The 26,309-nt window shown below is 49.0% G+C and overlaps 8 protein-coding genes across 8 annotated transcripts; 4 read left to right on the forward strand and 4 right to left on the reverse strand.

Moving 5' to 3' along the window:
• Positions 1-75: 75 nt before the first annotated feature.
• Positions 76-4,268, forward strand: EDB91DRAFT_1111097 (RdRP-domain-containing protein). The gene is made up of 8 exons (XM_041317733.1): positions 76-110; positions 155-331; positions 383-1,972; positions 2,023-2,987; positions 3,043-3,115; positions 3,164-3,277; positions 3,328-3,924; positions 3,975-4,268. The coding sequence occupies exons 3-8, from the start codon at positions 383-385 to the stop codon at positions 4,260-4,262; spliced, it is 3,627 nt and encodes a 1,208-aa protein (XP_041180848.1). The 5' UTR covers positions 76-110; positions 155-331; the 3' UTR covers positions 4,263-4,268.
• Positions 4,269-4,924: 656 nt separating this feature from the next.
• EDB91DRAFT_1047464 (uncharacterized protein) lies at positions 4,925-5,349 on the forward strand (the record flags this gene model as incomplete). The annotated part of the gene is made up of 3 exons (XM_041313325.1): positions 4,925-5,023; positions 5,079-5,187; positions 5,246-5,349. The coding sequence occupies 3 exons, from the start codon at positions 4,925-4,927 to the stop codon at positions 5,347-5,349; spliced, it is 312 nt and encodes a 103-aa protein (XP_041180849.1).
• Positions 5,350-9,876: 4,527 nt separating this feature from the next.
• Positions 9,877-10,439, reverse strand: EDB91DRAFT_1111125 (uncharacterized protein). The gene has a single exon (XM_041317734.1). It carries the CDS (start codon positions 10,380-10,382, stop codon positions 10,158-10,160), a length of 225 nt encoding a protein of 74 aa, XP_041180850.1. The 5' UTR covers positions 10,383-10,439; the 3' UTR covers positions 9,877-10,157.
• A 30-nt stretch (positions 10,440-10,469) lies between these two features.
• Positions 10,470-13,572, forward strand: EDB91DRAFT_1111126 (uncharacterized protein). Its single transcript, XM_041317735.1, has 11 exons — positions 10,470-10,937; positions 10,993-11,054; positions 11,109-11,285; positions 11,338-11,518; positions 11,568-11,656; positions 11,710-11,847; positions 11,897-12,129; positions 12,181-12,519; positions 12,571-12,676; positions 12,726-12,784; positions 12,839-13,572. Exons 1-11 carry the CDS (start codon positions 10,711-10,713, stop codon positions 13,286-13,288), a joined length of 2,061 nt encoding a protein of 686 aa, XP_041180851.1. The 5' UTR covers positions 10,470-10,710; the 3' UTR covers positions 13,289-13,572.
• On the reverse strand, positions 13,225-14,721 carry EDB91DRAFT_818979 (beta-lactamase-like protein). Its single transcript, XM_041328507.1, has 4 exons — positions 14,536-14,721; positions 14,443-14,475; positions 14,369-14,393; positions 13,225-14,313 (listed from the first exon to the last, which is right to left on the reverse strand). The coding sequence occupies exons 1-4, from the start codon at positions 14,569-14,571 to the stop codon at positions 13,400-13,402; spliced, it is 1,008 nt and encodes a 335-aa protein (XP_041180852.1). The 5' UTR covers positions 14,572-14,721; the 3' UTR covers positions 13,225-13,399.
• Positions 14,722-14,802: 81 nt separating this feature from the next.
• On the reverse strand, positions 14,803-16,529 carry EDB91DRAFT_1311765 (uncharacterized protein; the record flags this gene model as incomplete). Its single annotated transcript, XM_041325112.1, has 7 exons — positions 14,803-14,928; positions 14,982-15,067; positions 15,119-15,388; positions 15,441-15,494; positions 15,543-15,779; positions 15,828-16,126; positions 16,180-16,529. 7 exons carry the CDS (start codon positions 16,527-16,529, stop codon positions 14,890-14,892), a joined length of 1,335 nt encoding a protein of 444 aa, XP_041180853.1. The 3' UTR covers positions 14,803-14,889.
• A 2,898-nt stretch (positions 16,530-19,427) lies between these two features.
• EDB91DRAFT_1111142 (uncharacterized protein) lies at positions 19,428-22,851 on the forward strand. The gene is made up of 8 exons (XM_041317736.1): positions 19,428-19,669; positions 19,720-19,829; positions 19,881-20,508; positions 20,566-20,962; positions 21,016-21,150; positions 21,201-21,349; positions 21,400-21,885; positions 21,942-22,851. Exons 2-8 carry the CDS (start codon positions 19,768-19,770, stop codon positions 22,620-22,622), a joined length of 2,538 nt encoding a protein of 845 aa, XP_041180854.1. The 5' UTR covers positions 19,428-19,669; positions 19,720-19,767; the 3' UTR covers positions 22,623-22,851.
• Positions 22,852-23,199: 348 nt separating this feature from the next.
• On the reverse strand, positions 23,200-25,229 carry EDB91DRAFT_1235452 (cytochrome P450; the record flags this gene model as incomplete). Its single annotated transcript, XM_041321323.1, has 10 exons — positions 23,200-23,281; positions 23,339-23,515; positions 23,583-23,708; positions 23,761-23,842; positions 23,900-24,089; positions 24,149-24,222; positions 24,302-24,436; positions 24,488-24,636; positions 24,684-24,988; positions 25,017-25,229. The coding sequence occupies 10 exons, from the start codon at positions 25,227-25,229 to the stop codon at positions 23,200-23,202; spliced, it is 1,533 nt and encodes a 510-aa protein (XP_041180855.1).
• Positions 25,230-26,309: the final 1,080 nt, after the last annotated feature.

A 26,309-nucleotide genomic window follows, 5' to 3' on the forward strand; every position in this document is an offset into this window, starting at 1 on the left:
GTTGCCTTCGATCCCCAGATCTAGGAGTATAGTAACTATGAGTTTCTCCCGCGCTCTACCGGCGTAGTCTTCCTTTGAGCAGCGACGATCAGTTCTATCTTTGGTATGGTCTCTCCGCAATGATGCATTCGCCTCACGCGTGTGATCTAGAGTTGATGATAGTGGAAGATGCCAAGCAACTTCATGACCTCGTGCCATGGTATTTCACCCACATTGATGGTTGTCTTCTAATCTGGTTTTTGTAGCGCGCTAATCCGTGATAAAAAGCCAGCATGTATTTAAGTGCTGATGCGATCATGTTCCCCGCTCATACCAATCGAACTCACACAAGGTGAGTTGCCCTTTCACAATCCAAATGTACACTTGACATTGGACTGGTTAGATGGAGATTTTCATGCGCAACATCCCTCTGGCAGTTACCACAGATGACTTGACAATCGAGTTCGCCAAGATCATTCACAATCCCCCTTTCCCAACCAATCCTGTTCTCAACTTTGAAATCCATATCTCAGACGGGTCACGCCCGAACGGACAGCAAGGCACCCTCACTCTGCCAACGGAGGATGCCGGTATCGCTCTCTTGCGTGCTCATGGTGGCGCAGGGATTGTCGTCAAAGGTCGACCAATCCTCCTCAGCAGGAGCACGCGGGCGATCCACGAGGCCCGTATCAAGAAATTGAATGATGTTCCATGGTGCGACCCAATACAGTTGCGAGAGAAGCATGAACGGCTTCTCTATAGAAATAAGTCTTTTCGCCTCGCTCGCTACTCATTCGGCCGCTTCCTCCGGGACGGATCTTTTTCTTCGCATGTCTCCCCTGCTGGCGTAGCTAATGTCTTTTGTGACCTGGAGCGTCGGCAGGTACGCTTCACTTTCCACCCCCAGCTAAACACGAACGACGACGACGACGATTTCATCGATTGGCAGGAGATCATGGGGAACCCAGTTGTTACAGCAACTTATGCGCCTCTAAATATTGCGCTAGTGGGTAACCGGGATGAAGATACCACTATCGTGTTCGTTCGTGCCGACGCGCCCCCTGTGTACTCCTTGGAACGTGACTCCGATGGGATTTGGGACACCAGCCCTGACCGTCTGATGGGCTTGGGGTCTAATGAAGTCATGCCTCCTGGCTGCCATAATCTGATGTTGACCTTCGGGGGCCAGTCAGACGCAGATGCATTCATTTACGCATGTCGTAACCGGCTTCATCTGCGTTACTCCACGCAGCATCATATTCGAATTCGTGACCTCATCTCGGACAGCAAATCTGTTGACAAGCTTCACACGTTCCTCGCTCAGATCCCATACAAGCTTGGGTTCGAGGTAGAAAAGACTGTTGCCAACTCTGTTTTTAGCCTGAGGGAAATAGAGTCGCTGAAGAAGGTCATCCTCTCGTTGCAAGCTGGGCATGGCGACGACGCGCCAGACATTTTTCGGTCCTTTGCCTCGGAGGTCGAAGGACGCAGTGCAAGTCGCACAACACCTCGTAACCATAGGCAGCAGCAATCCAGCCAAGGCAATTTAACGTCTCTTCTTGGCCAAGTTACGCAGGAATTTATCAGAGAGCATCAGAAGCCCCGTCCTCTTCTAGCTCCGCCGCCACAGAGTGGGGTATACCTATCCTACCATCTCATTCTCACACCGACACGATACATCTTAGAGGGACCTATCCCAGACCAGTCCAATAGTGTTTTGCGCCGATATGGACATCCCGAGTGCTTCCTGCGTGTCAGTTTCCAGGATGAGAATCGATCAAAGCTGAAACGGGAGGTCGATTGTTCCATTACAGGCCTTTTGCGGAATCGATATCGCTCTATTCTCCTCAATGGCTATCGCGTCGCGGGACGCCAATTCCAGTTCTTGGGATATTCGATGAGCGGTCTGAAAGAACATTCGGTGTGGTTTGTGACACCGTTCCGGGATGAGAATGGGAAATTGCTGAATGCAAAATCAATCCGGGACAACCTGGTGAGCCACCATTGGCCTTGTCGATCTTGTCAACTGAATGCAACTATTAGGGTGATTTTTCCAAACTTCACAACCAACCAGCTCGCTTAGCTGCAAGGTGGTCTCAAGCCTTTTCTGGCACGCGTCCGTCAATCACACTTCTTCCCAAAGAAGTAGATTTTCGTTGCCCTGACAGACACTCACCTTCTGGTGGGCTTATGACAGACGGGTGCAGCTCCATATCGGTCGAGCTTGCCAAGGACATATGGGTCTCTATGCAGAGGGGCAAGAGGCGGTCCACGAACCTGCGAAATGTCCCATCAGCCTTCCAATTTCGACTCGCTGGTGCTAAAGGCATGGTCGTGCAAGATCCCACCATTCGGGGCAAGCTCGTCCGCCTTCGTCCGTCGCAAATAAAGTTCGATGCATGGGAGAATCTCACCTTTGATGTTCAATCGACGTCAGCGGAACCAATAGCGATGTTCCTCAATCGTCCGCTCATCGTCCTCATGGAGTTCTTGGGTGTGGACACCGATAGAATCATTGAATTGCAGGACGATGACATCCGCAGAGCCCAATCCGTCCGATCGTCGTCCGCTGATGCCTCAAAAGTTGTACAGCAGCATGGACTGGGGGCATCTTTCCGCCTACCGTCTCTCTTCTCAAATCTGTCATCCATTTTGCAGCTGGAAATTGGAGACATGGACGATGATCCGTCTCAGTGGACCAGCAAGCTCATAGAAAGCTCTCTGCACTGCGTCGAGACGCACATCCTGCGGGAATTGAAGTACCGTGCCCATATAGCTGTGCCAGGTTCGTATACCTTACTTGGCGTTTCCGATGAATGGGGCTGTCTGAGGGAGGGAGAAATATACGCAACGGTGTTCGATGAAAGGACGGGATTTGTTCAGCATGTCACGGGCAAGGTCGCCATCACTCGCAGCCCACAGATTCACCCGGGCGACCTGCGGGTTGTGAGTGCTGTACAACGGCCAGAGTTGAAGCACCTGAAGAACGTCGTCGTATTTTCTTGCGAGTAAGTTCTGTTTAATGGTTTGGAAAAAAGGCACACTAAGTTACATCGTCGACAGGGGACAACGAGCGCTTGCATCGTGTCTGGGTGGGGGCGATCTTGATGGTGATATATTCAATCTAATACTTGATGTAAGCTCAAAATTTTGATGCGTTCATTCACGCCTGAGCATTTCGCAGCCAAGGCTGCTACCAACGAAACTCTATGAACCTGGAGAATATACGGCAGCGCCCATCAAGAAGACACTGGAGCCGTGTGACATCTCCGATATCGCGGATTTCGTAATTGACTACGTGAGTCGCATCCAAACTTCCATGACTGCAAGATTAATTGTGGAATGTAGATCCAGGCAGACCTCATTGGTGCAATCGCCGTAAATCATCTCAGGTTTTCTGATCTGAAGGATCCATGTTGCATACAATGCATTCAGCTCGCGAATCTTGCCTCACAAGCGCTCGATTTTCCGAAGAGTGGCACTCCTGTCAGCTTCAGATCCATACCATGGGTTCCGAGGAATCAAGCCAGGCCTGATTTTCTTGCGAGAGAAGGTGCCAATCTCACCAGCGAGCAGTACTACAAAAGCACAAAACTGCTCGGTGAACTCTTCCGTCGGGTACCACTGAAGAATGGGATACCTCCACTATGGAATGGGGACTACTCCCCATCCGACGGAGCCACTGTGAAGGCCGCACTCTCTCGCGTGGACCTTCGTAATCTCGGCCTTTCAGGATTGACCGATCCGAGTGAAGAGTTGATCGAGGAAATGACATATCTACTCAACGCATATTGTGAACAGCTGCTGGTCATCGGGCAAGCGCACACAATTTCAAAAAACAAGGATATCCACGTCTCTGAAGCAGAACTAGTAAGCGGGACCATCATGGCAAATTGGTCGGACCATCAACGTCGGCGGAATGCAGTCTCTGCAATGAACTTGCAGGTGAGTATAGCATTCAATCTGCGTCACGACTTCCTTAACGATAGTTCCAGACGCATGAGCTCGTCCGTGCGGTCAGAGCAGAGTTCCAGGTGAAGGACCCGGGGTTATCAGAGACGGAAACGTATGAGGAAGAAGATTACGAGGATTGGACCTTCCGCGAAGAGTTAGATGACGCAGACCAGCAAGTGATGGCAGAAACATTCAAGCGCTCTTGGGCGGCGTGGTGCGCAGCGGAAGACACCCTTGAGGAAGATCCAAGCGCGTTTGGGGCTCAAAGTTTTGGTTTAATTGCTCTGGGAAGGATGCTCGACGTTGTGAAGGTGTCTCGTCTTATGTAAAGGATCGTATATACTTGGCCATTGACTGTCGTCTGGTGGAATCGTGTATCATAGGAACTCGTGTACATGTATTGGTTTTGAAAAACGAAGATTTAACTGCACGGAATTTACTTGTGATTGATGTGAGTACATTCTAAGGGTTCCTGGCGGGATGAAACTTGAAATGAAAGTGAATGGATGAATGTAAGTAAGACACCGCCAGTGCTGTAGCTGGGACACGTACTACTAACTTCTAAGTAGGTCTTCCCCAAGTCGTCCAGCAAAATCCACGTGCTTCATGAAAGAGCTGTGCACTGCTCAGTGCTGATCTCCACTTCAAGTTTCGATCTGAGTACAGCAAAGCTGCTGCTGCAAAGCCATAACGACATTCGTCGCTGCTCACTTTTTGCATCCCGTAGCCTTACTTGGTGCACCCTGGCCAGGCATAGTACTACGTATGGATCCCACTCAAAATCGTTAATCTTCCCTCCTCTCGCACGAGCTCTCTTCTAATCCTCCGAAATACTACGTATTCTCCAACCATCCCTCTACCCATCAAGCACGCAAATGACTTTCCAGACCTCCTTGTTTCCAACCCTTGCGCTTCGGCGCATACACCCAAACCATTATTTTCCGAGTCTTGTCCCAAGGGCCTATGAAGATGCGACGAAAAAGAACAGCGCATGACTCATGCGGCGCTTCCAGCTCGTCACGAACGGCGCAAAGACCTTGAAGCTGTGAAGGACGCACGCGGAGTGGCGTTTTTGGATATGAACGAGGATGTGAGTATTGATATTGTTCTCGATGGTACAGAGACCGACTTGATATGTGTCCAAGGGTACGCTGGATACTGTTGCAAAGCGAACTGGTGAATGGACTCAGCAAGGCACTGTCTCGTTCGTTCAGAACAACCTTTACTACGGTGCATTCTTTTGGAATGCCATGTGTGAGTAGCGGGATGGCGGATGTCACTGACATGCGTTCATATGTATCACTTCACTCAGTGCTGAATGGGGCATGTAATAATGAAAGGTGTAGTACGGAGTCGAAAGGTTCGACATACTCTATGAATGTTTCCCTGATCTCATTGGTGACTTCACTGGCGTAGCTGATCCTGACATTTGTTGATTGGAGACTGATAAATATTTATTTTAGGCTGTCACAGTTTTATAGTACTTTCATGAGGCTGCGCCATATCTCTGTTTACTTGCGGATCTTTCCATTCCTGTTTCAACGGAGATGTACTGCCAGTCTATCATTGCCAGAATACCATGCTCATTCCTGCACTTCCACCATGCGTCGCCCTCTTTCTCAATGATCCGCATACACGACTAGGGGGCTGATGCCTGGACGTATTTAAGCTATCGCCGGGCTAGGGCAGTGGTCACCATGTTTGCTAGGTCTTGTACAGCCCTTCACGCCTTTTTACATTCAACACGAGGTTTGTAGCACCCTCCACGCTGCTGTGCATACCAACCTGCCAGATAAAGTTGCATTCAGACTCTCACCTTTTGCAATAATTAGGTAACCCCCCCTGACTGTTCATGGCAGCTCAAACCGGATGCGTGGACGAGTACAAATATATCCACAGGAATGTCTGGCCTGGCGTTCTGGACGCTGTTGGACGATACCACGTTCGTGGACTACGCGATCAACAATTACCCGTCGCCGAATTATCTCATCGCAAACTTCAAGTACACGGTGACTTGGGAAAGACATTCAGGCTATTGGGACGACGGGGAGACGCGAAGGTGGTAGAGGCTCAGATGTAATGCAGGAAAACTCTAATGACGGTGCATCTGAGAGTTGAAAGGAGATCCCTTGGTGGACGTGAGTTTCTTCGTAGTTTTGCTTGAATAACCTGATGAACAGGACGTCGAGGAAGTCTTCTGCTTCGAGGGAGGCTCTTCAGCATGACATGTTGACAGCCGCTTATTAGCCTTTTACTATACCGATGGTGATGTCTCGTGTCTATTATAATACCAGATCCTCCTACTGGTGAACAAGGATAGCTCGACCCTTCTCAGGCATCAGCGTATTTTCCAAGGGTTTTCATTGGAACCGCTATCTGCTTAGCATCCACACATGTACAGTCCTCTTCAGAACCTATGATACTAGGTAACTAGATAAAACACATCATCCGTACAAATCCGATGGTTACTCCTCAGATAATGCAGCAGTTCCAGCAGTCTGTGTTAAGGTTTTGGACGGGTGTCCTGCCTTTTCTGCAATGAGGCTTTCTATGGTAGCATGTCTCTGAGCAGGATACTGCTGCTTCATCGGTAGTACTAAGAGCTGCCTGCACCCCAGTAGCAGCGACAAGAATGACGAGGTAGGTGAACTGAATCTTCATGGTATCTAGTATATGCGTTGGTGATGACCGTCAGTGCCAGGAAACTACCCACCGTCAAAACTTTGATTATGTGGTGTGCGCGAAGCCTAAGGTGCTGTGGCACGTCCAGGACGAGCTAAACGTGAAATGCAATGTTCAAGTTGCCCAAGTCTTGTTGAAGTCTCGGGATTACTCACTGTAAACGAGGCGGTTGTCTCTGAGAAATTTGAGATTTGACCACGTTCAATTTCTATACACCAGGCCGCCACGTATGACGTACACCCAAATGGAATAAGAACTACAGTCTGCCGACCTGGCACGTATCTAAAACGTCCTTTTGCTCCATAATCGCCAACGCGAATAATTCCTGGATCCTGTCGACAAGGGTAAAGCCTAAGGTCTGGGAATAAAAATCTATCACCCAAATCTGACCGGAACCGGTGTGCCGGCGTGCTTGCTGGGGTTGACAAAACGAGTCCGCGATGGCCTACTCGCGGACAGTATCACTTCTGGCGTTTTGATAGCCGTTGCCACAATACGATGTGCTCGTATTGCTCATATGACGTCTCCAGTGGCCCTTCTGATCGGAATGAAGTTCTGCATACTGCAATCTTCAGTGACCAGGCATCTTCCCACTGGTGTGCATAAAGTACCGAGCATGATTTCACTCATTGCTTGGTCTTTTGGCAACCGTCTATATTATAGTTATTGATTCATCACGAGTCAGTGACGCACGGGGAGCGTATCATCTCGGCCTCGTACCTCGGCCAGCTGACACACTCCCCGCGCTTGACTGAGTCTGCAATCAATATACAAATGGCTTTAGGCAGATTAACACCACTACTCAGGACAAAGCCTTCGCTGACTCGTCCTGGAAGAAAAACGGCAGAACACAGTAGTGAGAATAAGACACAGGCTCGAAGTGCATACGAGCCCACGAGACAAGATGGAAGGCAATCGCCACCATGAACACCGAAAGCCATCCGTGCCTACTAAGTACCATCCACGGTGACTAATGCCACAACTCTAAGCATAAAACTGTACAGGACCACAGTGTCAGAAACTTTCCCGCGCATCGCCGTACCGGTATACGTACAGACAGTTGTTACGATCTCGTCTGACAAAACCCACTCCCACTAATCGTGGGAATTGGGGATAGAAAAGCACTCATGACAAACTTCAACTCAGCGGTAGACGACGCGGATTATTGTTTGGCAGGTATTGCAAGAAGGCGTAACTAGTGCCCGTACCACTGATCAGGCTGGGAACAGCTGAACTCTACACCACCATCTCTACACCTCTCCGTGGGCGAACGAATTCAGAAAGGACGTTGCGGTGATCGCGCCAGGCATGACTCGCGCTTTGCTCGGTCAAGACCCACAGACATATCGAAGACATATCATAGAGTATCATGGTATGCATTGAAGAGCGAAGGAGCACCAATAAAAATTACCTCCTTTCGTGGCTTGCTTCCAAAGTTTGTAGATAGCATGAAGATTTCGTGACGGTCGGCAACGTTCTGGTGCTGAAGCGAAGCTCGAGCGACATCAACACAATTGGTCTGTGGTTTAGCAAGCGTTTCTAAATCGTGACAAAGTGCGAGGCGACATTCCGATTTTAAGGTTTGGATCAAAATCTAGGATTCTAAGTGCTGCAGAAAGTCAACCACTTATGGATTCGTCTATATTTGATCCTCTCTTCATGATCAATCACGCTACTGAATATTCTATCCTATCCACGCTCCGAACGCCAAATACAAAGGCTTCCAGTAACTTTCACCCGGACCCTTTCGGTCTCTCATCGTGCTTTCATTCACCCGCCGATACGCTCTGGAACATCCTGGTCCCGCTATCAAGTCAGTACTTTCTCTCCCTCCGAGTCGTCACGGGGGATTCATTACTTTCATCCTATGCATAAATATATAGCCATATGGCATCATCCTAGCAACGTGAATGATAGCTCTCTTCTCGGAGGTGAGTCACCGTCTCCATAACCAAACTCCACAACGAGTGCCATTAATCTTGGTTGTTTCTAGCCTCATCAATTGAATTGATGAGACTGGAAGACACGAAGTTTTTGAGCCGGCTTAAGCATGCCATCATGCGACACTTGCTCATTCGTCATTGTCGAATTCTGCGTGTTCACTTAAAACTAATTTGGTTTGGTTTCTAGTCTCGTCGATGGATCTGCAGACAGCCATTATCATTACATATGTATCAGCCGATTTTCATCATTTCGTTGAGAAAGACGTGAAGGCTGTCAGGGATGACCAGACGACGCAGAGGTTGTAGAGGCTCAGATGGAATGCTAGAGAACTTTAATGACGGTGCGTCTGGGAATGGAAAGGACGGAGAGATTGATTTGTAGACGGGATTTTTTGCTCGAATAATTTTCGAGGGAGGCTATTCAGCATGACATGTTGACGGACGTTTATTAGCCTTTGACTATACCGATGGTGACGTATCGTGTCTATTATCCTCAGACTGGTGAACAAGACATAGCTCCACCCTTATCAGCATCAGCGTATCTTTGAACGATGTTCATTGGAACCGTTATCTATGTAGTATTCACAGCAAGTCATGTATAGTAGTCCTCTTCAGAATCTATGACACTGGGTAATTAGATGAAATACATCATCTGTACAAATTCGATAGCTACTCATCAGCCACTGCAGCAGATCCAGCAGTTTGTGTTAGCGTGAAAGACAGGTGTGAGTTTCCCGCAGTGCTTGTTATCGCCGAAGCATGCTTCTAAGCAGTATTTAGCTCCTTCATCGGTATTACTAGGAGCTGCCTTCACCCCAGCGGCAGCGACAAGGATGGCGATGTAGGTGAACTGAATCTTCATGGTATCTAGTAGTATATGCGTCAGTGATGACCGCCAGTGCCAGGAACATATGCACCGTCAAAATTTTGATTGTGTGGTGTACGCGATGGTGCTATGGCACGTCCGGGAAGAGCTATATGTGAAATGGATGTTACAGTTGCCCAAGTCTTCAACTCTCAGGATACCCACTGTAAACGAGGCGATTGTCTCTGAGGGTTTTGGGGACTTGACCGAGTTCAATTTATATGCATCTGAAGTTCCCGCGTATGACGGTCACCCAAATGAATAATCGCTGGATACCGAGTACTAAGGGGTCAGCAGAGGCCGGTAGGTGAACGCGCAGTGTCTGGGATCTGATATTAGGACTTAATTATGAATAGGCATAGGCGGTACTTAGGCTCTAGTGTTTTGGCAGAACCAGTTCTGCTTGGCAAATCTACGGTAGAATTTCGCGTCAACAGGGAGGCAGAACTTGGCAGAACTCCAGGCTTGGCAGAGCAGCGAGCCATTATTATTCAAGTTCTCAATTCCAACTTCCATTATGATTAGGATGTAGAAGACTATACCTCGTTTGTTACTGTCGAGATATCAATTTCGACGAATTGGAATGCATTAGGTATTATCATGGTACCCCAAGCGGTCAAACTAACATGTTGGGATGAGGCATCATACTTATCGTCAGGACTGTCATACATTACAATATCATGCATATGGCAGAATAGGTGATGCTGTCGAGTGCTGCCGGTTGTGCCTAGTTTCTAGTATCCCACCCAAAACACACATATGATGGTCGATATATTGTGTTTTGAGGGTTGCTCTGGCAGAACCAGTCCCCTAGGAAGACCAGGAAGACAGCCGTGTGCAGTGTAAATTTGTGGAATGACCTGGGTCCGAGCAACCGTTCCGGAAGGAACCGAGCTGCGCCATAAATTCATTAATGTGAATATGTACAGCAGGAGCACGCACGCCGTAGAGTGCGACATTGATCCAAAACCAGCAAGCTGCGAGGCTCAAGACAAGCAGTACTTATTCCATAGTCCAGACGATCGAATAGAACGTCAGTACCGTATTCAGTGCCTCAGCCAGTCATGCAATCACGTGATCACATGAGGAGGGGAATATGTGTTTGAACTTTGCCTCACCGCTTGAGATTCTCAACTCTCAATTACCTCATTTTTTCGCCTGCTGAACGCATGTGCAGTGTTTCATTGCTTTTGTAGCTGTGTAACCAGAATCCTTGCCCAGGAAGTAACATAATATATCCTTAACTGGCCACACGCAGCAGTTGGCTAACGTGACTCCGGACTTATCATGGCCAGCTCATTCTTCAAGTCTTGGAGCGCACAGAGACACCAACCATTACAAGCGATTCCAGCGTACCTGGTGTTGAGCCTATTGCTGCTCTCGTCACCCGTTGCATCAATATGGCCGTTCCCGCCGAAAAGGTTCACGAAGAACTCCCTCATGGAGGCGGGCTCCGCGGGCATAAATGACGGGGATCGGATAGTGGCATTTGGGGACTTTAATGGGGACCAATTGTATGTGTTAAATGTGTCAGTCTCTGGATCACCGTTGAATCTTTTGCCTCAATAGTTTAGATGTCCTCTCGATAGACTCGGACCAGCAAACTTTGTCTGTATACCTCTGGGATCACGGTTAGATAGTCCCTCAGTATTCCATATTCTTTCTGATCACTCTGCTCTCGGCAGATACATTTTCATTTGAGAAGGTCTCATCAATGCGACATCCAACACCTGTTTACAATGTCATCCCAGGCGACTTCACGCACGACGGCAAGCTCGATGTGCTCGTCATGAGCGCAAATCCCGCCGCTTCAAATAGGCTAGATATGACACTCTACACGGGTAACCACGATGGCACATTTGGTGAGCTTTATCTCCCTAGCGCCGAACGGCTCACTATAATTGCAATTTGTAGCATCAGACCCTATTTCCATCCCGTCTTCGACGCTGTCAGAGCCTATACCAGTTGACATCAACGGAGATATGCAAATTGACCTGTTGGGCACTGCCTATTCGCAGGGGACTTATTCCGACCCCTTCACAGTTTGGCAGAACACGTGGAATGGGTCGCAGAGTCAACCTACGCTGTTCGAACTGTAAGTGTCCCAGGCTGTGTGTGACATCTTTCAACTGACTGTGAGGTAGCATTGACCCTCCATTTACTGGAAACCAGTGCACGCTTGCCAATCCTCACAGCAATGCCGTAATTGACCTCAATGGTGATTGCTTAGCAGGTGGGTAGAATGGTCGTTCATATCGTTTTTCATCTCATTCGTCGTGTTTGGAGATATCTTTCTGGTATGCCAGGATAGTTCCGGGAAGAAGTCATTCCAGATCTGGGTTAATAACAAGGACTCTGGATTTTCGCTAGCGCAGAGTGATGTGCTGCCTTCTGGGACCCAGGGGATATCTTTCGCTGACGTTGGTCTGTCCCCCCTTTTTCACCTCTCCGACGCATGCTAATAGATAGACAGACAGGGACGGTACCATTGACATGGTGTTTCCCTCATGCTCATCCGTCTCATCAATCGGCGTGGGCTCTGGCTGCTTCATCAACATCGTGTATAATACACAATTACCGCTCTGTGCTTCGCCGACATCCCCCACGACAGACAAGAAAGGAAACCGAATATGTCGGCGACCAGAAGAGCTGTGCACTGCTGACCCCCACTTCAAGTTCGATCTGAGTACAGCAAGCGATAACGACGTTCGTCGCTACTCAATTTTTGCATTCCGTAGCCTTACTTAGTGCACCCAGGCATACGTACGGATACCACTTTCCGACCTTCTTCCCTCCTCTTCCTCGAGCTCGCTTCTAGTCCTCGATACCACGTACTCTCCGTCTATCCCTCTGCCCATCAAACTTGGAGACGCAAACCTTGACGGCTTTCCAGACCTCCTTCTCATTGTCTCCAACCCTTCCGATTTGTCGCATACACCCAAACTATTACTTTCCGAGCCCTGTGCCAAGGGCCTGGGGGGATGCGACAAAAAAGGGGAGGGCAGGAGGGGTTTCCACCTCGTCACGAAGGGCGCGGAGACTTTGGAAGCTGTGAAGGATGCACGCGGAGCGGCGTTTTTGGATATGGACGAGGATGTGAGTATTAGTATTTTTCTCGATGGTGCATTGATTTGACCTGTATGCAAGGGTACGCTGGATATTGTTGTGCAGCGAACCGGTGACCAGAAGCAAGGTACTGTGTCGTTCGTCCAGAACAACTTTTACTACGATGCGTTCTTTTTGAATGCTATAGGTCAGTAACAGGATGATCAATGTCCGTCATACGCTCATATCTTGTCCAGTCCTGAATGGAGCATGTGACAATGGATGGTGTACGGAGTCAAATGGTTCGACGTACTCCGTGGGTGTTTCCCAGATTTCGTTGGGACATGCGCTGACATAGCTGATCTGGCAGCCCTTTGGCGTGAGCTACTCGGGTGCCTCATACAAATACACCGTTCTCGATACCTCTGGCCGTCGTTCCGCTGCCCAAGTCGGGCAACTCCCTCAAACTTCTTACCATTCCCTTCTGACGCCATATTCCTTCTTCGGACTCGGGCGCACCAACAACTACATCGAGAATCTCTTTGTCGGTTCAACCAAGCACACGCAGGAACATTTTATTAATATGGAAGGTGTCATCCCGAACTCGCGCGTCGTGATTCACCCTTCTCTTGGTGACGGGGCATGGCGAAGGGAGCTGTTCCTCCGGCCAGGGGCTTGGGTCCCGTGGGTGACGCTTACAGTCGTAGTCGCAACCGTCATTTTGGCAGGGATCGTCTTCGTTCTGCATCTGAATGAGAAGAGGGAGGATGAGCTGGAACGGAGGAGGACATCGCATCATATCAATTTTGATGCGCTATAATGTCAGTGGATATGTTACTGTATAATACATTGTATGCACGATCTATTTCATGATATATTCTTCCCGTAGCTTTGATAAATGTGGAGAAATAAGGCCTTTTCGCTTTCTCCTTCATAACTTCGCTAGTAACTCCCATTTGACATCCTTGCCTTCACCCTCAAGCCTCTTCACCTTGCCCTCGGCCTGAAGCTTCCCAAGATGCTGGTCCACGCTTCGCGCAGCAGGCTCCCATAAATTCTGCGGGTACGCAGAATATATCGTAGATACAATTCCCCATGTAGACCAAGGCTGTCCATCAGGACTAGGTTTCTCCATGATGCTAACAATCTGTGCCTCCCTCTCCATGCGATGCGTGATGTATGTACCAATGAGCTTAGGACCCTCAGCGACGACAGGACCATGCCCAGGGTACAACACAGTATAACCAGATTGAAAAGCGAGGAGCTTGCGCAAGGAGGATATATACATTCCTAAATCCTCAAACACCGCAGTACCCTGACCGAGTACGGTGTCAGCTGTGTAGAGTGCGTGGTCGTCTGGGATGTGGAGGCTGATGGAATCGGCGGTGTGGCCTGGGGCGTGGATGACTCGCATCGGCGACGGGGAGCCAGTTATTTGGAAGAGCTGACCGTCTGCGAGGTCATGCAGGAAAGAACCATTGGTGGTGGTGGTGGTGGTGGTGGTGGTGTATGTACCTGGGGGCGGGGGCGCGATAGTTGCATCGGCGCCAGACGGCGGCGCGTTTACAAGAGGAAACTTGTGGATACGGGGTGGCTTGAATGGGGAAGGGGTGCCACGCTCATCCCACATTCTTCGCAGGAGCGAAAGGACGGAGGAGAGCCCACCTGTGTGATCGCCATGCCAGTGAGAGATGATGATGTCGGATACATGGGGTTTATTTAGGTTCGTAAGCTTGCAGGCGTTGCTGAGGGCGGATTCGAGCTGGGGAATGTAGGCGTCTTTGCCTTCGCCTGTGTCGATGAGTGTATAGGGGTTGCACTCGCCGATAAGATAAGTGTTGGTCCCTGCAAGATGGTTAGATTTCTGCTAGACTTCAATCGCTTGAAAGGAAGTGATTACCTTGGAGCGTGAATTTACCTGGGTTCTGTGGGAAATGATCCTCGGATTGACATTGGAAGCATCATAACACTCACCTGGCCCAGCACTCTCACTACCCGGTCGCTCAGCTATTCCAGGCGGGCGGTGAGTTCGCAGGTCAGACGACCGATTCAAAGGCTGAAACTCACCCTAGTGATGGATTCCAATACCTCGAGTGTCTCCATGATGATCGTCCAGCTTTACAAGTTTGCCTGTTGATGACCACCGCTTAATCATGGACAATGGACACAGCTGAGCGCTGGTACCGGTTGCATGGTTACTAGTGGGTGATGAGAACTGCTTCCGGAAGATTCGAACGTAACTAATCATACTAACTCAATGACGTAGTAGCTTTCATGGATATTACTTAGAACGTCCAGGATGGAAATCCGTTTTGTTTTCTGGGGCAAGAAGTACGCGTTGATTGATGCCTCTGTGTTACATATCACAATCAATATTGTCTACATGGTACGTGGCGCAAGATAAATTGAAACATATGTGGCTCAAAGGTTATCGTATCCCTTGGTAGGTTCACACAAGTGCTACAACCAACAAGTTCAGCTTCCCGACACTAGAGCAACTCGCAGAAACTCACATTCAGTTCCTTAGCGTGTACATATTTTTCGGCTTGCGTAGTGCAGTTATATCCGTAGAAGCAATTGTCCGGGATCAGGTGTCCTCCTTGAAAGCATCGAGTGAACAGAATGATATTTATCAAGGGCAGAAGCTTACCCTTAACCTTCTGGTTCAAGTACCAAACATGGAGATGGTCGTGTATGAACGTCTCTAAACATTGTCGGCATAACCAGTCTTCTTTGTTCCAGGTGTCATATGCCGGTATTTTGCATTCGAACAGCCCTGCAATCAGCTGCTCAGTGGGTGCCCTCTCCACTACACTAGAGAAATGCCCTTCGTATGCATGGTTTCTGCTTAGGTTGCCTTTCAGTGAGTTGACGATTAGAAGGACACGCGTGCCACGCATACTCCAATGGTATCTCCAGTCTTCGAGAATTACGGGATGAGTAAGTTTTGTTCGCTGTAATTTTTGACTTACTATTTGGTCCCCATAAATCCAGCCCCTGGACACTATCAGATTGACATTGCGAGCCTGTGATCAAATGAGCGATCAGCAACTGAAAGATTAAAGGACACGAACATCGGTCATGCTCTCCAATGACCTCATCGAGTATAAGATGCTTGTGACCAACGGGAAGGAGTCGTGGTTCGTTCCTATCGAGCAGGACAGAGACTAGAGGCTCAGTAATGAAGTCTTCAAAAAAGGGTATGGCGATATTATAGAGATCATGGATCCAATCGTACACCCCCTCATACACCTTGAGCGCGGTGTCGGGGGCGTGGTATATCATACTTGATGTCAGAGTACTGATATGGCCTGATGATCATGAGTGGGTGGAACATCAATGGTGATGTTCGCGCTTACTGGGTTCAGGATCATCAAGAGGGGGCCGAGCATTGGTCCGAGCCAGTATTCCTCGCAAAAACTCCCCGACCCTTTGAATTTCTCTCAGTTCCGGGGTGGGAAAATTACCAAAGAAACCCTTTCGTAGTTTTCTGGCCTCTCGCACTGCCAAAATTATGTTTGAGTTAGCTTCGGGTGCTGACTTGTAGGCAGTGAGACCGTAGACGATTGAGAACAAGCACAATCTGTACATCGCTCTCTGGAATCGCGTCGACTCCGCCGAAGAGAGTTGACTTGTCGCATATCTTCGATCTTTCATTCTGAGCGACAAATCATTACCTGATCAGGGCGTAAAGATGATGGAGAAAAATACCTCCGACTGAACACGCATTCGAGCTCTTGAATAGAGCTTGAAATGGCCACGAGGCCTGTGATTTCTTCGCTGGAAAGCACTGGGTTTCTCTGAATATTATCCTCGCCCAAGAGTTCACCGACAGGCTTGGAATATTGTTGCGCATTACGGCACCGGACGAAACGCAATGCTTGTGGTAACGCTGGCCCAACTAAGTTATAAGCCACAGAGCGGATGATCGAGCGAGGATGCTGCTGAAAGATGTTGTAAACGGACTTTGAGGTCAGGATGGTTGATGCAAGGCACTGAAAGTCAGGAAGATACGTTAGAACGCACAATACAAGGTCATCGTCCGCGAAGGAGCTGCGCATTGGTTGGTTCATCTGATGAATTGTGGGGCCACGGATCCGGAACGCTGCAATTGTACACTTCTGGATCCGTTCGTGCAGCAGACTTTGAACGAGCTTAACCGGCGTTACAGTACCCAAGTGAAACGCCTTCTTATGTAAAGAAAACATTGTAGTTCGTTTCCCTTTAGTACTATTACATGTCATATAGCACCGAAACTATCTGCTTGCCTCGCAGGTAAGTAACAGTCAAAGGAATTAGTGCTTAACACTCTACCAATGCCTTGGTTAGAGCACTCCTTACTCATGCGAAGTTCAACGTTCAGGTGATGGAGTCCGCAGTCAAACTCGAGCTGCATACTGCTGACTAAGCACATAGACGCTGTCACAGACGTCCTGAACTCGAATTTGCAACTAACGAACTGCTACAGCGCAACTCATGACTCTCGATTTCTTGTCGAGCACCTTGCGCCGACGCCTCCCTCTAACTGTGTGTGCACTGGGCATTAAGCTATCTTTCAATCAATGATTTGGCTAGGGGTGGCATGGCCACGTGCCTGCACAGTGCAGCTTCCTGGAAGTAACCTGTACTTAACCTAGACGAGTGCCCTTCAAGCTTCAACTGCATTCTACCACCCTCCAGCAAGCTTTATACGGCACTGGAACCAACATTCATCCATTCGATCTCAAAGTAGCTCTTACACCTTGCAAATTCTATCACTCTACATTGTATGTGTCACAGTTTGATCATCTCGCTGCCCCACCCATCACCGTTCGACAGGCATGTATACTACGCCAAGACATCCTTTCACAACTTCAGTACCCGCTCTCAAAATAAGCTGAGCCTCTGACCCTTGGATCGGCGTCCTCGTAAGTCATGATGTAACCGTCACTCCTATCATTCCTAATCTTACTGGGACTTATTCTCACATTCTGTGTCGCGAATTATTGTTAAGGAGTTAATGTCAGTATATCCATATCTTGTCCCCTTCCTGTCTTTTAACCTGACCAACAGTTCTTGGATATCTCTGAAGGAACTTGGGAGAAGTTGTTCCAAGTCGCTGCCAAGGGCGCTGAATATGACTCTCGCGAACGCCGGCCCCATCCGAAATGTTTGGAAAGGACCCAAGTGGTCCACATCTACAGATTCTTAGACGACAAAGCGAAGAGTCAACTCATTTGGCTGCATGGCACGGTGGGCGTCGGAAAGTCTGCTGTTGCGTTCACTGTAGCTGAAAGGATAAGAGATCTGAAAATGACAGAGGAGACGACAGTAGAAAAGCGGCTCGCGGGAACATTCTTTTTCTCGCGCAAGCACACAAAACGCCGTACGACTGACTACTTTGCGACTCTTGCCTACCAAGTGGCTAGCAATTTTTCCGTCATTCGGAAGGACGTGAATAGAGCTATCCTGAACAATCCAGCCCTTCTGGACCCCGACAAGTCTCTTCGCGACCAGATGGAGGTGTTGTTTCTCCAATCTCCGCGGAAGCTTCAATCCAGACTGCGCGACTGTCGCCTTTGACGTTCGCCATTGATGCCCTTGATGAATGCACCCCCGAACCCGCCAACGACCCCACATCCGAACCACTCGGTGAATCGACCTCCGAAAGGGAGCTCGCTGATCTCATCTCCCTACTTGGCCAGGCTCTTCATGACCCTGATCTGCCCGTCACCTCACAAGTCGTTCGGAAGAGCATATCCGTAAAGCCATGCAGACAAAAGAGATGCGCCTGCTGGTGTGCGAGATACCAGTGAGGACCACTGGGGAAGGCGTTGCTGCCATCATCTCGTTAGACAGCGCAGATGTTGACAATGACATTTGTATCTTCTTGCAATATTCCTTCAGAGACCTGGAAAGTCACCATCATAATTTCCCACAGCCGTCGATGCATCAACTTGCACAGCTGGCGAGCCGAGCGGGCAAACGCTTTATCGTTGCGTCTACGATGGTAAAGTTCATTGATGATCGAAACTATGATCCCCGAGATCGCCTTCAGCTCACGCTCGAGCTAACGAGCAAAATGCTGACGGGAACGGAGGTCTACAAGTTATATGACCATATTCCCGTGCCACGCATCCGTGACGCATGTCCTCCTTCCCTTATACACATCGAGCACGTTGTGGGGGGCACAGTATATCGCATAGGATGTAGCCCGTTGACTATATGGCCTTATGATAATGAGTGGGTGGAACGTGAATGATGATACTTACGCTCACTGGTTGTGGTTCAATCAGAGGGCTCTGAACGTCAGTCCGTGCCAGTATTTTTCGTAAGAACAATTCGACCTTTTGTATTTCCCCCAGCTTCGGGGTGGAAAACCTACTGGAGAAGCCCAAAAATTTTGGGCTTCTCGGACTGCCAAATTCATATCTTCTGGTGAATTAGCTTTAGCTGCCGACCTGTAGGCTGTGCGATGGTAGACGGCTGAGAACAAGCACAATCTGTACGTTGCTCTCTGTAATCATGTGGACTCTGCCAACGACAGTCGAAGTGTCTCAGATCTTCGATCTTTCATTCTGACGGGACAAACCATTGAAACCGATCGGTTCAAAAGATGACAAAAAATACCCCCGACTGAACACGCCTTTGAGCTCTTGAACGGAAGTGTAAATGGCCACGAGGCCTATTATCTTCACTCTAGAGCACTGGTTTTTTATGAATATTATCCACGCCCAAGAGTTCACCGACAAGCTTGGAATATAGTTCCGCACTTCTGCGCCGGACGAAACGCAATGTTTGTGGTAACGCTAGCCCAACCACGTTATAAGCCACAGAGCAGATGATCGAGCGAAGATGTTGTTGAAAGATGTTGTAAATGGACTTTTTGAGGTCAAGATTATTGATGCAAGGCATAGAAAGTCGGGAACATATGTCACGACACACAATACAAGATCAGCCTGAGCGTCCGCGAACTTGGAGGAGCTGCGCATTGGTTCATCTGACAATTTATGGGGACCGCGCTGAGTACACCGCTCCGTTCATGAAACAAAGACGCAGACTCTGAGGGAGCTTGTTATATATAGTACCAAAGAGAGCCAAGTTGAAATGCTCCCTAATAGCATGAAGCAGGACATCTAGTCTCTCTTTAGTATTACACGTCATATGGCATCGAAACTGTCCGAGTCTGAGTTCAACATCAACTGAGGCCAACGTGAGGGGGGTGAGCTTTCCGCCAAACACAAACAACGCATACGCTGACTAAGCGCATAGGAAGCAAAAGAATTCCCACGGGTCTGCGCGAGTTGACCACTAACGACAATGGCGACACCAGTGCTTCCCCCTCAGATTGATTCAGACGGTCCTTCTGGACGTAGAAAGAGGTACTTACAGAATATTCCGTTGAAAAGTCTGGCCGCTTACAATAGTTTCAGGTCTCGTTCTCGCTCAGCTGGTGAGCCAGACGGCATTCCACCATCAACTCGCCGTCGTTCGCAGTCACCGTTCCGGGTTCATATAGACCTTCCTCGTGTAAGCGATGTGGACCCTATTCGACGAGCCGAACGAGAGAGGCAACTCGCTGCTAATATAGCAGCCATGAACCTCGAAAAAGCGTCAAATCCCAAAGTGCAGAATAGCGCACAGGATCAAGCAGAGAAACAGGCTGAATTCGCCAAGCTCATAGGCTCACGCTCGGGTGGCGTGTACATGCCCCCTGCACGTCTACGCGCCTTGCAAGCTGCCGCTGGTAATGATAAATCCAGTCCAGAATACCAGCGGTTGTCTTGGGATGCGCTTCGCAAATCTCTGACCGGTATCGTCAATCGAGTCAACATTGCGAATATCAAGCAAATCGTCCCTGAACTCTTCTCCGAAAATCTCATTCGTGGTCGAGGCCTTTTTTCCCGGAGCATCATGAAGGCGCAGTCATCAAGTTTGCCATTTACGCCTGTATTTGCTGCCGTGGTGGCTGTTATCAACACAAAACTCCCTCAAGTGGGGGAACTTGTTCTCACTCGTTTAATCAGTCAATTCAGACGATCATTCAAACGAAATGACAAGGTAAGCAATTCCAAAGCGTATTGTCATTTCTCGAGATCGCTTACCTTGCCTCCCAAGATTGTATGCCACTCAACAACGACCTTTATTGCTCATCTCGTCAATCAAGCCGTCGCTCACGAAATTATAGCTCTCCAAATCCTGGTTCTTCTTCTCGAGCGCCCCACCGATGACTCAATCGAAATTGCTGTCGGTTTCATGCGCGAAGTAGGAGCCTTCCTCGCCGAAAACTCACCAAAGGCCAATGCGACCGTCTTTGAGCGATTCCGTGCTGTGTTGAACGAGGGGTCAATTAGCCATAGGGTTCAATATATGATCGAAGTCCTGATGCAAACTCGGAAGGATAAGTACAAGGACAACCCAATCCTTCCCGAGGGCCTTGACTTGGTCGAAGAAGAAGAGCAGATTACGCACCAAATTCAGCTTGAGGAAGAGCTCCAGGTTCAGGAAGGATTAAGTGCGTGCTCGTGTTCTGACAAAAGAAACCTAGCCTGAATTTCTTTTTTATAGATATTTTCAAGTTTGATCCTAATTTCCCAGAGAATGAGGAAAAGTACAAGTCTATCAGGGCTGAGATTCTAGGTGAAGGTTCAGAGGGCGAAGAATCTGGTTCTGAAGAATCGTCAAGCGAGGATGAAGACGAAGGTTCGTTTCGTTTTGCGTCACGTCTTGAGTCTTGGGCTCATCTTCTGCAGTGGTCGCGGATAAGGAAGGCATTGAAGATCGTACGGAGACCAACCTCGTGAACCTGCGTAGGACGATCTACTTGACGATCATGAACGCCCTTAATTACGAGGAGGCTGTCCATAAGCTCCTCAAAGTCCAGATAAAAGAAGGCGATGAGGTGCGTGTTCATGTAGGGAACGCTTCGCAGATACTTGACTATTCATTTAGATTGAACTCATCAACATGGTCATCGAATGTTGCTCCCAAGAGCGTTCTTACTCCACTTTCTATGGTCTTGTTGGCGAGCGCTTCAGCAAACTCAACCGTGTCTGGACAGACGCACTCGAGCAGGCCTTCTCTAATTACTACACAACAATCCATCGGTATGAAACCAATCGCCTGCGCAACATCTCCCGTTTCTTCGGACATATGCTTGCGACGGATGCTGTCTCGTGGGTTGTGCTCGAGTGTGTCAAGATCAACGAGGAGGATACCACGAGTTCTAGCCGTATTTTCATCAAGATTATGATGCAAGAGATGATGGAGAGCATGGGATTGAAAACGCTTGCGGAGAGGTTCAAGGACGAGCAGGTCAAGCATGCGACCAAGGATATGTTCCCAATGGATAACCCGAAGAATACGCGGTTCTCCATTAACTACTTCACGAGTATCGGACTTGGTGCTCTCACTGAGGAAATGAGAGAGTATCTCAAGGTATATCTAATCTACACGCTCGAGATATTGAAGTGGCTCACATGTCGTTGCAATAGAACGCTCCACGGCTTATTATGGAACAACGACGTGCCATGCTGGAGCAAGAATCGAATTCATCCAGCAGTGATTCCGATTCATCTGAGGACTCGGATTCTGATTCTGAGTCCGACTCTGACTCTGACACGTCTCCGTCAGATTCTGAATCCTCGGTTGACTCTAGGCGCCGTCGACGAACCCCCCCTCCTCCTCGCAGAGGGCGGGATGACTCACGCTCAGTGCCGCGCCGTCCTAGTGTACGAGACGGCTCCCGTCGTTCTCCTGCACGTCGTGATGCGCGGGACGACTCGCGCACCCCGCCCCCGCGCCGTGGTGCCCGAGATGACTCACGCAGCTCACCCCCACCCCCGCGTCGTGGTGCCCGGGATGACTCTCGCTCGCCTCCTCCGCGTCGAGGTGGACGCTACCCCTCTCGTACGCCGTCCCCGTCGCCTCCGCCACGACAAAGAGATGGGCGAGGATATCCTCGTCGTGACTCTCCTCCCCACCGGAGAGATGACCGGTCTCCTCCTCGCAAGCGGGATATGGATGCGCGGGATCGCGGCGGGCGGGATGGTGGATACGAGTGGCGGCGCAAGGATGATCATCGTGAGAGAGAGCGGCATGAGCGATCGCCTGGAGGTGATAGGCGGCGGAGGGTGCCTGATGAGAGGGAAAGAGACTATGGTGGCAGGAGATAATTTGCTGGGAGGTGTGTTTTGGTGTCCCTACGTGTACTCATGCTGTCTGGTGTTTGTTTGCATGATGGTGAACGGCCCTGTATATGCAGATTTCATCTATTTCACCGCTGTGGAGTTGTCTCCCGCTATAGGTTGAAGAGATATGTGTACGTTCTGAGGGCAGCTGGAGCAATTAGTCGCTACTGTATATGTCATCCCTCTGTTCGAAAATAACATGAGCTGTGCATAATGTTGGCATGGATGCTTAAGATGACCGCACTATGGCACTATGCAGCGCAGTCGGAAACCAGCTGAAGAAGCATCATAAAGCACTCAATTCCATCTCAGGTAAGTCGATCTTTAAACCTTCATGCGCTTTCAGTAGTACTATGTCCAATTCTTAGTCTCCCTTAGCTAGCCAGACCATAACAGAAGGAACAGTTGTTCCTTCTCAATTCCTTCTTGATTATATATGGCTTCGTGTATACCGACCTTGACTGAAAACGGTTCAATGAAATCACCGTATTCAAGATAAACTATCTATATATGATGCACAAGACTTGTTCTAACACATAAAAAAGCATAACTGTGATTTCACTTAGTAGTTGGCATCTTGCTGAATGAGCTCAAGGGCTTTCGCAGAGCGAGCCTTGATAGAGCACTTGAAGGGCTTGGGATGGCTGGAGTGTGAAATGTTGTGGACCAACAGAGCAAACCCGATGAGATACGCAACATACCTAATCGTACCGGATGTGGGGTCAACCTCAGGGGTGATCTCAACACCGTTCTCGATGACCTTGGAAATATCAAAAACGGCGAGTGACATCGCGGTGGATATCCAGACGGACGCATCAGCGAGGTGGAGACGTGCAACAGACAGCGACGTCAGAACTGTCTTCTTCATCTGAGCTAGACTAACCTGGGCAGATACTGCAGAGCAGAAAGTCAGCATAGTCACTCAAACAAGAACTCTATGCTTACCGTCTACCAAAGCCGAAGCAGATCGTTCGAGGGTTAGTCTCAGGCCCCTTCCCATCCTTCGCTAAGAAGCGCTCAGGGTTGAATTGCGACGGGTTAGCATACGTCCGCGGGTCATGGAGCATAAACCTGTTATTAAATTATGTTAACATATGGATCACAAAAAAAGGGAAGTACTAGCCAAATGTTAGGTATCACTACGGAGCCTTTTGGAATGTAGTAACCGTCATGGATTTCGTCGTCAGTGACAAGATGGGGGAAACCTGTCATTGAGATTACCCCTCGTCAAGTACAGAATGCGATAAATAGGATACACATACCGGTAGGGGCGACAACATTCCAGCGTAAGATTTCTGTCGCAAGCGCCTCAGTATAGGGGAGGGAGTTGCGGTCAGCGAGGGAGGGAAGACGATCGGGACCGACGATGGCATCTATTTCAGCCTGAGCCTTCTTCTGTACATCAGGGAAAAGTGTCATAGCTAGGAAAAGCGAGTAGACTGCAGAAGCCGTCTACGGAAACAGGTGTTTCTCTCAAGACGATAATCTGAAATTTGTAGGGAGTGACCAACTGTATCGGCACCACCGCCATACAGAGATGCAGCAGACCATTTCACAATGTGTTCATCTTCTGCAGACAAAGCATCTTCCAACAGATTCGAGGTGAAAGACTTGAGGGCGACGCCAGCTGCCTGTAAAATTCAAACTTCAACTCATGATCGCACAACTACGAATCATTGTCACCATCTGATCCTTGACAAACTCGTACGGTGCAGCAGCCATCTCTTCGGTGGTCTCATGCCATTCACGGGCTATGCGCTTGAAGCCAGCGCCAGGGAACCATTCGGGAACCTTGGCCACTAAAGATAGTCAGGTCATTGGAAGTAAACATCAGGATGCTATAGTCCTACAAGATGGCACGATATCGACCATGAAGGCACCGGGGGCGGTGGTCCGCGAGAAGTAGTCCATAGCGCGGTCTGCAAGGTCAACGAAGGGATCATTGTTCTCCTTCACTTCATAGCCATGAGAGATTCGTAGAATGATAGCACCAGCGGTGCTATAAAAATTTAAGGTCACGTTAGTGCGACGATAAATGATACATACTGTCGAACATGTGTTTGTAGTTGGTCGGGATTCGCAAGCACACGCTTCAGAAATCGGTGGGTCTCAACCTCTTCTATCTGGTTGTAGATGTCCAAGGCGGCGTGACTGCCAATGACGTGGTGAAAGTGCTTGCGGTACCGGCGGAATCGGTCACCACAAGGGAGTAGAGGCAAAATGTGCTTGAAGCCAACAAGTTCGCCACCCATAGGAAGAACAGGACGGTCAGAGTATACAGCGCTCTTCTTGTCTAGTATGTCCGTGGCGGTCTTGGCAGAATTCAGTACAATGATACGTTGACCCAGAAGCTCAATGTGTGAGATATCGCCTGCAGACACGACTACTATGGAGCGCATGATTTTGGAAAAACGGGAGGTACTCACCATACTTGATGTGAGGCATGTCCATGAGGTTCCCGACGAGAGGCCACCCCGGGGGACCAGGTGGATATGGCGCAGGATTTTTCTTAGAGAACACCTGCTTTACCAGATACACTCCGGCACTAGCAAGGCATATGTCCAGCCAAGTTACGTTGGTAAGTATGGACATCGCCTACTAGCAAACAATGAAGCGAAGCAAAGAGGATGTGGGTTGTATAGTCAACAGTCCAGAGTCGCTCTCCAGAGATTATATAGCCGTTTCATTTTGTTCTTGATCAAGGTCTCGTATGAAAGGAACAGGGAAACGCCTGACGAGAGCCCGCAGAGAGTCTGACGAACCCACTATTGTACGAGCCAGAAACCAAGATTGGACGAGTCCGGAAGAGGAGATCCACTTGACAGCATGGGCCGCCCCCTCGGGGTAGGCTGCAGCCCTCCGAGTCTGCGACTGATATTTACCTGTCTTCCGAGCAGCTTTCGGGCGATGATCTCCTCTATTATGTAGAAGGAACAACTATTTTCCGAGTTCTTCTATTAAGGAGACAGGATGGAGCAATTAGCCATATAATCCGAGTCGCGCGTAAAATGAAAACTCACGTGAAAGTAGTCTAGAGGACTTTTGAAACCCAATTCAAGGATTAGTACATGGTCATCATCATGAGCATGAAAAAAAATCGGCACTCTCGGTGGGCTGCTGTGCCGGCGCCCAGCTGCAGTGCCATTAGTCTTGACACCAGACATTCTAGGAACACGGTGGAGATTCTTCGGTAATTATGCAGACCGATGTCGTGCTGTACGGATAAGCTTAGCATCGGGAATTTCATATGACATACGATCATGGTCTTGCCAACCCGCGTTTTCTCCTTCCATCCATCGATACAGCCAATCCATTCCGGAAGTCTCATTACCACATCACTGCCCTGGGCTTCCCACTCCATCCCCTATTTCGACCAAATCCAATTATCCGAACAACCTTGTCCTTGGACGATCTGACAATTCAAGCCTATCGGTTACTAAGATCCGCAGCAGGTGGGCGTCTCGTAAAGCACGGTGGGCGAGTTTGGTCGTGATTGAGTTCGAGATGAGCAGACGGAAGGCATTACGCGCTCAGACGAGCGACAACCAATATCGGAAGTAGTAGTATATTTAACAAGCTATGTACAGCTGAAATACATAACATCGTTAGAGCAGCAAAAAACTACAAGTAAGAGGGTCTCTGATATCATTACGTTCACTCTGAATTTCAGAG

This window comes from Suillus paluster (genome assembly GCF_016628075.1).
Source record: "Suillus paluster strain FC165 chromosome Unknown EDB91scaffold_8, whole genome shotgun sequence".
Lineage (NCBI taxonomy): Eukaryota > Fungi > Basidiomycota > Agaricomycetes > Boletales > Suillaceae > Suillus > Suillus paluster.